Source organism: Phascolarctos cinereus, unplaced genomic scaffold, assembly GCF_003287225.1.
Source record: "Phascolarctos cinereus isolate Bilbo 61053 unplaced genomic scaffold, phaCin_HiC Scaffold_4;HRSCAF=312, whole genome shotgun sequence".
Taxonomy (NCBI): domain Eukaryota; kingdom Metazoa; phylum Chordata; class Mammalia; order Diprotodontia; family Phascolarctidae; genus Phascolarctos; species Phascolarctos cinereus.
The window spans coordinates 656,545,691-656,560,049 of NW_027555847.1; the positions used below are offsets into that span (position 1 = coordinate 656,545,691).

Here is a 14,359-nt window from a genome sequence, read left to right on the forward strand (position 1 = left end):
TTAAGGGGAGGGACTGTCTTTTGCCTTTTTCCATAATCCCAGTGACTAGCACAGTGCCTGGCATGTAATAAATGTTTATTAATTGAAATTCTTATAAGGGACAGATATATTTAAAATATATAAGTATATATAATGTATGTATATATATATATATATATATATATATGATGTGAAAGTAAAAGCTACCAACAAAAAGTTAAAACAAGAAAAAAAGTATTTTTATTCATATAGTTTTTGTATTTATAGTTACTCCTAAAGCACAGACTTGACCCATATCACTTCCTAGTCAATAAATTCCAGTTGCTCCTAATTACCTCTTGGATCCAACATAAACCCATTTGGCATTTAAATCTGGCTGTAGCATTTATTCCAGGTTTATTACAAACTAGTCACTTTCACTCACTCTAAAGTCTAGCTGAACTGGACTTGTGTTTCTCAGTGATTGCACCCCATCTCCATGTTTTTGCACAGGGTTTCTCCTATTTAAAATGTACTTCTTCCTCACCCCCTTAGCATCCTGAGCTTCCTTCAAAGCTCAGCTCAAACATCAGTTCCCATGTGAAGACCTATGTGACCACAGGCAAATTGTTTAGTTCTCTATGCTTATTTCCTCATTTGTAAAATGAGAACAGTAATATTTGTATTATATCACAAGATTATTGCGAGGCTCAAATGAGATATTTAGAAAGCACTTTACAAACTTTAAGTGCTATATCAACAAATTATTATTTTCAAGTTAGAGGCAGTGTGGTATAGTGGATAGAGTGCCAGGCTTAGAGTTAGGAAAACCTAGGCTCAAACGCTGCCTCATAGAAATTACCTACTAAATCATATATTGATAATGGATTTCACTCTGATCAGTTACTAATGCCTCCCCCTAAAATAACCTAAATTTCACTTTATAATATAGTACCAACATACATGTTTCCTTGAATATAAACTGTTTGATGGCAGCAGCTTTTTTTTTTTTGCCTCTGCATTCTCAGGGTATAACATAGTGCTTGATATTTAATAAATGTTTGTTGAGAAATTTCCTTTAAATAATGTTTTAACTTGGTATGTTAATTTCTGATAATCTATATTTCCTATTTGTTATGAATTCACATTGTTGATTTTGGCATTTTAACTTTTCTCTTTTTGGTCATATTAGATAATGGCTTACTAATTTTGTTATTCTTTTAAAAATCCAAGATGATAATACATCAGGTCCGTGGCCTTTTTTTCAATTTTATTTCTCCTTTGATTTCTAAAACTTCTTCTTTCATGCTTGTTTGGGGATTGTTTATTTTCTACTTTAATTACATGAATTCTTTTTTAGTTTTCTATTTTGTTTTCAGAAATACACACTTCTATAAGGATTAGTCATAAATTTGGGGTATGTTGTTTCAATTTTTATTTCTATGATTTGCTCTTTGATTTACTAATTAGAATGTTGTTGGCCTTCATCATGGTCTGTATCCCTTGTTCCTATTTTCCTTCATTGATTGTTATTGTTATGATTGATATTTCTGCTTTTCTACATTTATTCGTAAGTCCTAGCATGCTATCAATTTAATAAAAATACTAAAGTTAAAAAATCAGTCATATGAAAAAATGCTCTAAATCACTATTGATCAAATGCAAATTAAAACAACTCTGAGGTACCATCTCACACCTATCAAACTGGCTAACATGACAGAAAAGAAAAATAACAAATGTTGGTGAGGGATGTGGGAAAATTGGGCCATTAATGCACTGTTGGTGGAGTTGTGAACTGATCCAACCATTCTGCAGAGCAATTTGGAATTATGCCCAAAGGGCTATAAAACTATGTGTACCCTATCCCAAAGAGTTCATACAAATGGGAAAAGGACCCACATGTACAAAACTATAGCAGCTCTTTTTGTGGTGGCAAAGAACTGGAAAGTGAAGGGATGCCCATCAATTGAGGAATGGCTAAACAAGTTGCAGTATATGATTGTGATAGAATACTACTGTGCTACAAGAAATGACAAGCAAAATGGTTTCACAAAAAAAACTTGGGAAGAATTATATGAACTGGTGCAAAGTGAAGTGGGCAGAAACCAGGAGAATAATGTACACAGTAATGGCAGTATTGTGCTATGATCAGCTGAGAATAACTTAGCTATTCACAACAATACAGTGATCTAAGACAATCCCAAAGAGCTTAATGATGAAAAATGCTATCCACCTCCAGAGAAAGAAATGATGGAGTCTGAATGCAAATCAAAGTACACTTTTTAAATTTTATTTTTCTTGGGTTTTTTTGTCTGTGTTTTCTCTAGCAACATAGCTAATGTGGAAATGTTTTACATGAGTATACATATATAATGTATACCAAATTATCTTCTCAAGGAGAGGGGAGGGGAAGGAGGGAGAAAATTTAGAACCCAAAAAAAATGTTTTTACATGTAACTGGAAAAAATTTTTTAAATAAGTATATCCTATAGTACTCCTATTCTATAATCAGTATAGATTTATCAAATCTAGTTTTGTCAGCATTGTTAGATCTATAATGTTCTTCTTTTTCTCTAAAATTCTAAAAGAGGAATGTCAGGGACTTGTAATTACTTTCTTACTATTGAGGTGTTCTGGCTTTTGAGTAAGTTTTTCCTTTAAAGCCTATTTAGATGCTATGCCATATGGTGCATGTATAGTTCATGTTTATTAGGAAAGGCAATGTAGTACAGTGGATAAAGTGCTGGACTTGATGTCAAGTAGACATTGGTTCAAATCCTATCTCTTATAGCTATGTTACCACAGGCAAGCTGTTTATTTCTCTGAGCTTACTTCCTCATTTGTCAAATGAGAACAGGAATATTTGTAGTACATCACAAGGTTATTGTGAGGCTCAAACAAGATATTTATAAAGCACTTTACAAACTTTAAGTGCTATATCAACAAATTATTATTTTCATTTCAAGTTAGAGGCCATGTGGTATAGTAGATGAAGTACCAGGCTTGGAGTTAGGACAACCTAAGTTCAAATACTGCCTCATAGAAATTATCTATTAAATCATATACAGATGACAGATTTCCCTCTAATGAAATCACAGGTCCTTCTTATGTATCCAAATGTCTTCATTATCAGATTTCTCTCAAATGAATCCTCTAGAACTCTTACTGAAGATTTTCCTACATTGAAAGAACTTGCTTTTTTCTCCACCATGACTTTTATGATTTTAAATGAAGCCCAAGGAGTTACTAATGGTTTCTCCCAGAGTCTGTTTTGCTCCAGTGTAAACTTTCAGAAATTTACTAAGATCAGAGCTCTTCCTGATGTCTCTTGCACTTTTTGTTACAGTGATAGGTTTTCTTTCCATTATGATTTGTGTTCATTGTGAATTGTGAGTTCTGAGTGTTTTAAAAAAATCATCACATACACAGGGTTTGTCACCAGTATAACATCTTGGATGCCAAATAAGTCTGCATTCTGGCTAAAAGCTTTCCCACAATCATTACATTTAAAGGCCTTCTCATTTGTTACTTTCATTGAGCATTTTTTTCACTATGCTTTCTAAACTGTGGAATAAAGAATGAGGCTTTCCTGGAGGTTTTCTCACATTCATCACATTGTAAGGTTTCTTTCCATTATGGATTACTTCATGTTTATTAAGGTTAAAAAGTGCTGGCTAAAGGTTTTTCAACATTCATTGTAGGATTTCTCACCAATGTGAATTTTATGATGCTGCATAAAAGATGAACGAGCACTGAAAGCCTTCCCACATTTGTCACATTTATACGGTTTCTCCCCAGTATGAATTCTTTGATGTTTAGTAAGGTTAGAGTTCTGGTTAAAGGTTTTTCCACATTTATTACATTCGTAAGGTTTCTCTCCAGTATGAATTCTCTGGTGCTTCGTAAGGTTAGAGTTCTGGTTGAATGTTTTTCCACATTCATTACATTTATACGGTTTCTCTCCAGTATGAATTGTACAATGTTGTATAAAAGACGATCGGGTACTAAAGGCTCTAACACATTCACTACATTCATATGGTTTTTCTCCAGTATGAATTCTCTGATGGCTAATTAGATGTGAGCTCTGGCTGAAGGTTTTCCCACACTCATTACATTCATATGGTTTTTCTACTGTGTGAATCCTCTGGTGTTTAATGAGATTAGAGCTTTGATTAAAGGCTTTCCCACATTCATTACATTTATAGGGTTTTTCTCCTGTGTGAATTCTCTGGTGTTTAATGAGATTAGAGCTCTGCCTGAAGGCTTTTCCACATTCTTTACAGATATAGGGTTTTTCTCCTGTGTGAATTCTCTGATGATCAATAAGGTTAGAGCTCTGACTGAAAGTTTTCCCACATTTATCACACTCATAAGGTTTCTCTCCACCATGAATTTTGTGGCCTTCAATAAAGGCTGAACTCTCTCTGAATGCTTTCCCACATATATTAGATTTACATGATTCCTCACTCATGTTGATTCTCTGATATTTAATCAGGTTTGAATTCTGTTTGAAAGTCAAGTCACATATAAATTCTTGATAGAGTCTTTCTCCTGTAGGAACATTCTGGTACCTAACAGGGTTTGGGCTCAGGCTGAAGCTTCCCTGAAATTCATTACACTTTTCATTTCTCTGACCCACATAAGTTTTTTTGCAGATCTTGTTTGGCCCAAAACCCCTATTTTGGCAAAAGGATTTCTTCAGTATCCCAACTGCAAGATTTTCCTGATGTTTCTCTAACTCTCTTTCATAGTCCCAGGTTTCTCCCAAGTCAAATCCCTGGAAGACATCCCCCAATTCTCTTGGACATCAATCCATGCAATTCTTTTCTGTAGAAGGTTCCAGTTTTTGAGGTAACTTCTCATCGCTAATTTCATGAACTGAAATAAATACAAAATTCAGATATTACAGGTTGCTTTTTTTGTATTAAAGTAAACTATTGAAGCAAGAACAAGACAAAATTAATGAAGCAAATGTCTTTTGGGAAGACAAAAAAATCATAAAATTATAGAAAGTCAGAGCTGTCAGTCAGTCAGTCAATAAGCAAAGAACCTTAACAAATCCCTTAGTCCAGGGGTTAACCTGGGGACTTTAAACTTGTTTTTGAAAAATATTTTAATAATTGTACTTAAAATATAATTGGTTTCTTTTTTAATCCTATGTATTTTGCTTTATGCATCTAAAAACATTATTCTGAGAAACAAACCATAGTTTTCACTAGCCTGCCAAAAGGGTCACAGAATGACACAAAAAAAGGTAAAGAACCCCTCTTCTAGTCTAATATTTCACAACACAGATGAGCAAAATCAGGTCCAATAAGTTTATGACTCACTTAAGTTAGTGACATGGCTTTGATTATAACCTAAGTTTCTTGATGGCAAGACCAGTGCTCTTCCAATAACTAATGTTTATGATGATCACCATCACTCATCAAGAAAAGGTTAAATTATATTCAGTACACTTTGTCTAGAATCATACAATCTCAGAGCTAGAAGAGATCTCAGAAGCCATCTAATCCAACTTTCACCTAAATAGGAATTCCCTCCTAACTAGGAATTACCCAGACTCTAGTTTGAAAACCTCCAATAAAAAGGATTCATTACCTTCAGAAGCAGCCTATTCCACTTTAGGACAGCTTTAATCAACAGGAAGTTTCTTAAATCTATCTCTTTGCAACCATCCAGCTACTGCTTCTAGTTCTGTCCTTTGAAGCCAAGCATCACAAGTTTACTATCTCTTCTACATAACAGCCCTTCAAATACATGAAGTCAAGCTGTTGTGTTCCCCCTAAGTCTTCTCTTCTCTAGGCTAAACCTTTCTAGGTTTTTCATTTGATCATGGTCTCTGGTTCTCTAATCTTTCTGGTCATCCTTCTGTGAGTGCTCCGTCTTGTTCAAATATTTCCTAAAATGTGGTGTCCAGAACTGAAAATAATATTCCAGATGTGGTCTGACTAGGGGAAAGATTAAGAGGGAAAAATAGTTATATAAGTATTACTATAAAAATGTTTACAATAAAAGAAGTTTTAGAAGTTTAAAGAAATAAATTTCAGTTATATGGAAAAATTCAGAGGAAAACTGGATAATAGAGGCAGTAGACAAATTAAGTACTTCATAATAATGACAAGAGCAGTTTTGTTGCTACAAAGTCCAGTCATATGTAAGTTTTTTTATGCAGATTCCTGATGTATCATGTTTATACAAGGTTGAAAAATATCCTATAAAGTTCTGACTTCTTTAAAGTCAAAAGAGGAAAAGGCTTTAGAGTCAACACATTGATATCTGAACCCCAAATCTGAGTTTATTTGAAAGAAATTAGTTTTTTAGCTATAAAATTTTTTTTTCTATCAGGAAATATTGCTTTGAATGTATTAGGAATGGAACTGGAAACACAGGGCCCACCTGACACCCAGAGGATTTCTAAGAAAATATAATAAGGATGGGGGCAGCTAGGTGGCACAGTGGATAGAGCATGGGCCCTAGAGTCAGGAGGACCTGAGTTCAAATCCAGCCTCAGACACTTGACACTTACTAGCTCTGTGACCCTGGGCAAGTCACTTAACCCCAACTGCCTCACCAAAAAACAAAATCTGCCTTAAGCTTTAATGGCTTTAAATAATTTAAAACTGCACTCAGACTTTTGGGACATCCTAGATATTTAAGAATTTCAAATGCAAAAAATAAGTTGTATACACTTAAGACATCTTGAACTGGCTATCCTGTAGACTCAACAGAGAACTATCTTCCTCTACAACCCTCCCCTTTTCTGAAATTCCCTATTACAGTGGATGGCTCCACCATCTTCCTAATCACCCGGGTTTACCATCTTGATGTGAACCTTGGCTCCTCACTAAAAGCTAAAGACACAGACATGGAAGACAATGACTTGAAAACATCTACAAATGAAACCTCAAAGAAAAATGCAGATTGGACATAAGCCCAACAAGATTTTCTAGAAAAGCCAAAGACAGAGATAAAGAGGGGCAGAAAAATTATTTTTAAAACCAAAGAAGGTCTCTGCAACTGATAACCTCATCTTCACACTGGGAATTAAATTAAGTTTGGAGGTCACCACCTAATTCACGATTCTCAACAGACTATTTATTGATAACAATGTCATTCCTAGCCTGGATTGGTTTATGATACCTGGAAGTAGCTGTGGTGTAAGTAGAAAGAATCCTGGATTTGGAGCCAAGATTCTTAAGTTGAAAGCTAGAAACTATATCCTGGGAAATCATATATCCTCTCTGAGCACCCTGAAATAGATGATCTCTAAGGTGTTTTTCAGCTTAAGAGCTCAGTGAAACTATGATCCCTGCCTAGTAACACACTGAGCAAACAGAAAATGCTCTGTAAATATATGTATACTTACTGAAGGAAAAATTTTCACTCGCTTACCTGAGCAATTGTCTCTAAAAATCTCTCTTCCCTTAGCTCCTCGCCTATCCAAGACCCAGGGCTCTTCCCCTTGTTCCAGCAAGGAAATCACATCAGGTTTGGGCACTGGAAATCCTGCTTATAAGGAAAGGAATGAGACCTAGTAAATATCCTAGGAGGAATGAGACCTAGTAAATATCTAGGAACAAAGAACTATGCTAAGCTCAGTTCTAGCCCCTCAGTTTGTGAGGGTTGGTGAGAAAAATGCAATATCCATAGAAGCCATGATAAGGAGGTCCTGGGAAAGTCTGAGCATCATTTGGAGGGATCTCAGGATTATTACCCTAGATGACAATGAAGGGTCAGACAGCTGGTAACCTAAGCAGAGGGAACAATTAGTTTATTTCCCATTAGAATGGTGGGGAGCTCAGTCTCTAGGAATGTTCCTATTAAACCTTGGGACGAGACTAACACCAATGTGTAGAGAATGCAAAGAGGCATATATTTCCCTCTATATAAAGGAAAGCTTAATAGTTAGAAATGGCCACTTGGCTGCCTTGGCTTCATGAGGTAGTGAGTTCCCCATCACTAGAGTTCTTCAAGAGGAGGCTGAATGCTTGTAGGGAGTAGTTCAGAAGGGGTTCCTATTTAGGTATAATTACAGATGGTCTCTGAACTCCCTTCCAACTGTGAGATTTTGTGATTTCTGCACCTGGGGCAGCAAGTTCAGGACTCTAACACGCAATTCAGAAGAAGAAAAAAGTACAGCCTCAGGGATACTCACAATTTCCAGATCTATACCAGGTCTGGGGCTTAGAAACAGGTAGGAAATTTGCCTTTTCTGAGCCCAGACATGATTGGGAATATGATCCCTGAACATGACTACATCCTTTAAACCCCCTTTAAATTTACAAAGCCAAGAAGCTCAGATATAGGTACTGAGGGCAGGGTCTTACCTAGTGAGACTATGTTCCCATAATTCTCCAGCATCACATCCCTGTAGAGACCCCTTTGGGCAGGACCCAGACAGCTCCACTCCTCCTGGCTAAGGTACACAGCCACATCCTCAAATATCATGTCTGCCTGAAACAAGAAGTTCCTAAGGTAGTTCTAAGAACAGCCCCACTAGCAGGGTGAGGCAACAAGATCTGATGATTTGCCTGTATATGTTTGCCACTGTGGATGCATGTGAGTATAAGTATTTAAATTAACATATCGAGGTATGAATCAAAGTATGTGTAGGGATGTGCACAGGGGTTGGGGAAGGGGCAGATATATATGTGATGACTAAGGCAACAGTTTTTTCTCAGATTATGATATTATTTTAGAGAATGAAGAGTTTAAGATCATCTCCTCTAATTCCAGATTAAGGCTAACAACACATAGCTAGGAGCCCCCATGCAGGGAAAAGTAATTTTCTAAAAATCTCTCAAAGTCATAGATTGGGCTTATCTCCCTAAACTCTATTTGTCTTGGAGAGTGAGAGGGGTGGACATAGAGAGGAGCCACCATCAGGTTTCAAGCAGTATGGAAGCCCTTATCCTAGTTCAGCCCCTGCCATTGATGGGGGTTGGGGGTGGGGAGGGGCAAGGAATTGAGATTCAGGTCCTTGGTCAATATAGTTACTGAAGCCCCTTGGTCAGAGGGAAGACTCAAGGCCACATTAAGACAAAGAAGTGATAGAATCTCAGGAAGGACAGCTCACCTGGGGCCTTGATGGCAAGAGTTTAGCTGTCATCACTAGTTCTCCTGGGTTCTCTTCAAAAGGATGGTTAGGAGCTTGGGGAAAAGAAATCTCTGGAGGAAAAGAATGAAGATGTAATATTAGATACTGTTAGGAGCGTGGGGAATAATTACCACTAGGAGAAGAGATGAGAAACCAGTGAGTGCCTTGAATACACCACACTCCAAGCTTTCATCCTACTGAAATCCTTTTTCTTTCTTTTCTTTGTAAAAATAACCCTTAGGGGCACTTCCAGATCTAAATCCAGCTCATGATCTTTTAAGAACCAGTTCTGATGCTAATTTCCTCATGAAGCCTTTCCTTCTCTCCACCCAATCTTCCCACCTCCTACCATCCCAAAGACAATTAATGTCTCCTTCATAGCACTCTGCCTGTATCTTTCCAATGCATATAGAATATCCTAATTTGTAATAAAGTCATAACTAGAATACTGTGGGAGAGAAGTGGTATTAGACTGCCTACCAAACTGAAGGTCTACAGAGCTGCTGGATTCCTGTGAAACCTGGACAGGCTACCAGAATCAAGTCAGGAAACACAGTTAATTCGCTTTGAATTGTTTTAGGAAGATTATGAAGATCATCTGGCAAGATAAGGTAACAGACACTGAAGTCCTTTCTTGAACAAAACTGCCAAACATTCAAAATACTGCAGAGAGCAAAACTCCAACGGCCTGGTCATGTCTGAATGCCAAATGTACATTTTCCTAAAAGACTATTTTACAGAGAGAACTCACACAAGGCAAGCGCTCACATGGAAGTCTGAAGTGATATAAGGAAACTCTCAAGGTCTCTCTGAAGTACTATATAATCGATTGTGTGACATGGGAGATTCTAGTAAAGGACTGCCCAGCACCCTAAATGCCCACATCAAAGAAGGCCCTAAACTCTCTGAGCAAAGCAGAATTGCAGTAGCTCAAAAGAAACGTGGGATGTGTAAATCTCCACTCCAAATGTGCATGTGGACTATTTGTGCCAGACCTGTGGTAGAGCTTTCCAAACTCATACTGGTCTGATCAACCAGTCAGACGCACACTGTACCTTCACTCCAACATAGTGATATCATTCTGACCCTCTTCAAGAACGAACAACCAACCAACCAAAATAAAGTGCTACATAAGGTCAGAGGGGGAAGGTTGTTACCAATTGAGCAGGCTTTGTGAAGCCTTTCCAAGCTCAGTACACAGCACTCCCAATCCCTCTGGTTCCTGACAAATTGGACTTGTGTTGTTCCTTAAAGACATTCCATTTCCACTCTCTGTGCCTTCCCATAAGCAGTATCCCATGCCTGGAACGCTTTTCCTTCTTACTTCCACCTCTTAGAATCCCTGTCATCCTTCAGACTTTGGCTCAAAAGCCACTTCTGGTAAGTGGCCTTTCCTCATCTCCTTAGCAGTAGGTACCTCCCCACTACCCTAGGAATAACAAATTGCTTTGTATTCACTTTAAACTCCTTGAGGGCTGGAGCCTTTTCACTTTTGACTTAGTATAGCCTGTTACACACTAGGCACTGTGCCAGGTGCTGGGGATACAAAAAGAGGAAAAAGTCCCTGCTCTCAAGAAGCTCACAGGCTAATGAGGACACAAGCAAACAACTATGTCCAAACGAGCTATAAACAGAATAAACAGGATATAATTAACAGAGAGAAGGGATTAAAATTAAGAGGAATTGGAAAAAGTTTCCTGTAGAAGGTGGGATTTTAGTTGGCACTTGAAAGAAGCCAGGAGTCAGAGATGAGGAAGGAGAACATTTCCGGCCTGGTCCTAGAGCCAAGATATGGAATGTCTTGTTCAAGAAACAGCAATGAGGCCAGTGTCATGTATAGCACCTAGTCAGGAGTAAGGTGTAAGAAGATTGGAAGGTAGAAGAGGGGCTAGGTTATGAAAGGTGTTGAATGCCAAACACAAGATTTTACATTCCATCCTGGAGGTGATAGGGAGCCACTGGAGTCTGAATAGATGGTATGACATGTTCAGACTTTTGCTTTAAGAAGATCACTTTGAAAGCCGAGTAGAAGATGGGACTGAGATGGGGAAAAATTTGTGGCAGACAGACCAACTATCAGGCTATTGCAGTGGTCCAAGGCCAAGGTGATGAGGGCCAAGGGTGGTGGAAATGTCAGGGTAGAGAAGAGGGTATATTCAAAAGATGCTACAAAGACAAAATCGACAGACCTTAGCAACAGATTGGATAATGGGAGGTGAAAGTGAGAAGTTAAGGATGAGACCTGAGTTGTGAGCCTGGGTGACTGAAAGGATGGTGGTACCCTCAAATGTAATAGGGAAGTTTGGAAGAAGGGAGGGTTTGGAAGAAAAGATGAGTTCAGTTTTGGACATGTTCAGTTTAAAATGTCTATGAGACATTATTTTGAGAAGCCACAGACAATTGGAAATGGGAGGAAGTGTACACATGGACTAGCTGCTCAAGATACAAACACAAAAATAAACCTATTCCTGACCTCAAGGTGCTAATATTTTACTGGGGCATAAAACAACCACAGTGATAGATAAATAAAAGGTAATTTTAGGAAGGAGAAAGCACAAAAACTGGGGTGGGGGGGCATGGAAGAAAATGGAGCAAGGAAGGAAGATAAAGATTCAGGGGTAGGGAGGGAGAGTACATTACAGGAGTAGGAGATAACCTGTGCTCAAGAAAACAGGAGATGGTATGCAAGTCAAGTTAACAAGTATTTATTAAGCACCTAATATGTATTATGTAACAGGCACTATGTTAAGTGCTGGGGATACAAACACAAGTTTAAAAAAAAAGACAGTCTCTACCCTCAAGGAGCTTACAATCTAAAGCAAAAAACAATCCCTGCTCTCAAGGAGCTCACAGTCTAATAGAACACAGTGGTGGGAGAGAACCAATTTGGCTGGTCTGTAGAATAACATGAAACAAAGAGGGCAAGATATGCCAGAGGCAGATTTTAGAAGGTTTTTTATAACCTTTATGACAAGTTGAGGAATTTGTACTTTATCCTAAAGGCAATACAAAATCACTAAACATACCAGAGGAAGGAAATCTTTAATAACCCATACTTATAGAGTTGGTCATTTTTTTTTGAGCATTTATTGTTTGCTATGGAATAAAAAAATCATCGAACTTGAGAGTCGAAAGAGACCTCAGTGGCCATCTAGTTCAACCCACAGAAGAAAGGAATCCCCACTATTAACATTTCTAACAAGTGGTTATCCAGTCTCTGCTTGAAGACCTCCAAGCAGTGGGAACTCAACCCTCAGGAAGCAACCTTTCACTTTTGGGCAGCTCTAATTGTTTTTCTCTTTTTAAAAAGAATTATCTTAAACACCAAACAAAATAAGCAATTTATATAAGGTATAACAAAAGGAAGGGTTTATACCTGAAAATGAGAATCTCTATTATGTAGAGCTTGCTTTTATTTTTAAGAACAAAATATAATTATAACATATAATATACAGGTTGTCCCAAAGCTTAAAACTGCACTAAGACTTTTGGAACACTTTGTAATATAAATATACGTTTTTTACATTTACATAACTGTCCCCCTCCCCACCATTTCCTCTGTTGGGGTCCGAAATTATGTTGGAAACCCTCCCCTGCCACCTGGCCTATCTTGTAACATGTAATTATAACATACAGTGTAAAATATTAGAATAAAACAAATTATATTTACATAAAATTATAAATTCAATATGTAACTTTCAAAAATTGAACAGTTTTAATTGTTAAGAAGTTTTTCATGACATTAAGCCCTAATTGGTCTCTTGGCAACTTCCTCTAATTGCTTTTTGTTCTTCCTCAGTGAGAGAAAATCTAATACCTCCTCCACAGACAGCCCTTCTAAAATCTGAAGACAGCTATAGGGCCTCCCCTCCCCCTTGAGTCTTCTCTTCAGGCTAAACATGCAGGCTTTATTAACTTAAAACTTCACTAAGACTTTGATGACACCCTGGATCGTGAGTCTCCTCTCAATCCTATAAAGGCTGCAACACCCCCATTTTACAAATTGGTCCCTTGGCACCTTCCACCCACTGGTTCTGGGTTCTACCAGAGGCCCCCTCCGGGGCTCAGAGTTTAAGCGGCTTGTTTAGGATCACACCGTTCTACCAAGACTCTTTCCACACATCCCTTCTGCAAAGGCAGGAGGTATTATTACACACTCGCATCCCAATATCTGCCAGGTCCCCAGGGGCAGGGAAAAGAGCGGGAAGTCCAGGATCCTAGCGCCCGCTTGTTCAAAGGAGGGGGGCCCTGGAGGCGAAGCCAGAATAAAGATGGGGGGAGGGGGAAGGACTGGCGGCGCTAAACTGCGGCTGCGCTTAGAGCCGAGCCCGAGCCACCCCAACTACTCCAGGAGGCTTGGGTGGGGAGGTGATCTGCTTTGAGGTCGGTGAACCTTAAGCGAGATCCTGGGGCTGCAGACAGGGGACCCCCCGCGGGCCGAGCCCGACTCACTCACCCTTAGTTCCGGAGCGGCCCCCACAAACCAAAGAAGCAGACAGAAAGGGCCGCCCCTTCCGGCATCTGACCAATCCAGGCAGGCCTCGGGAGCGCCAAGGGATGACCTCTCTAGGCTGCTCGGAGGCCTTGCCACCTCGGTGGTTTGTTCTCTTCAACCCCCGCCAGCCCCTGACTCGCCCCTGACTCGCCCCTGACTCGGCCGCGCTCTTCTCTGGACCAAACAGTTGCCCAGTACGGGGGTGGGGGTAGCGGAGATAGCGGAGTAATGGCCTGTACCATGTTTGGGGGGAAACTCTGCGAGTCCACGACCCGGCTTGTCGATCTGGAGCAGTTAGGTAGACATGCTCCCGCTCCCTGTCCCCCAGTCTGGATCTCCAGCGATCTGACCACCCGAGCGAACCCACCACCACCCAGAAGAATTCACGCCGCGCCTTGGAGCCGCCCCCTTCTCGGAGTCGTCCCGGACTGGGATTGGACTGGTCCTCCGAGGGGCGGAAGCCGGAGGGCGGCACTTCCGGCCTGCCGGGGTGGTTTCGATCCCGTAGAGGGGGGCGTTCCGGGGTCCGGTATCCCGGCAGCCGAGGGTGAGTGCGGGCCCGAGGGAGGGAAGAAGAAAGAGGAGGACTTTGAAAGGGCCTGGGGTTGAGGGAAAGGGGCGGGCATGGGGCTGCGAGACCGAGCGGATGGAGCCCAGAACGCCCAGGAGTCCTGTGTTCGAGTTCCGCCTCAAACATTTAGAACCTGTGGCAGCCAGGGCCCATCACTGAGCCCCCTCGAGCTCCGTCTCCATTTCACTAAAATGGGGATAGAGCCCTGACCTTGAAGTCAGGAAGACCTCTAATT

General features: G+C 39.8%; 3 protein-coding genes across 3 annotated transcripts in view; 1 reads left to right on the forward strand and 2 right to left on the reverse strand.

The window, feature by feature from the left end:
• Window positions 1–196: 196 nt before the first annotated feature.
• Window positions 197–14,359, reverse strand: part of LOC110214102 (uncharacterized) — a 46,630-nt gene continuing 32,467 nt past the window's right edge. Inside the window, exon 3 of the mRNA XM_078153883.1 lies at window positions 197–4,324. Within this exon, the coding sequence (XP_078010009.1) occupies window positions 3,644–4,324 (681 nt within the window). The 3' untranslated portion in view covers window positions 197–3,643. The remainder of the gene's footprint in view (window positions 4,325–14,359) is intronic.
• On the reverse strand, window positions 2,227–14,250 carry LOC144457209 (uncharacterized). The gene is made up of 5 exons (XM_078154528.1): window positions 13,515–14,250; window positions 9,038–9,129; window positions 8,289–8,415; window positions 7,354–7,467; window positions 2,227–4,836 (listed from the first exon to the last, which is right to left on the reverse strand). The coding sequence occupies exons 1-5, from the start codon at window positions 14,248–14,250 to the stop codon at window positions 4,766–4,768; spliced, it is 1,140 nt and encodes a 379-aa protein (XP_078010654.1). The 3' UTR covers window positions 2,227–4,765.
• Window positions 13,968–14,359, forward strand: part of LOC110214103 (uncharacterized) — an 18,321-nt gene continuing 17,929 nt past the window's right edge. The window contains exon 1 of the mRNA XM_020994789.2: window positions 13,968–14,100. The gene's annotated coding sequence lies outside the window, so the exon portion shown is untranslated. The remainder of the gene's footprint in view (window positions 14,101–14,359) is intronic.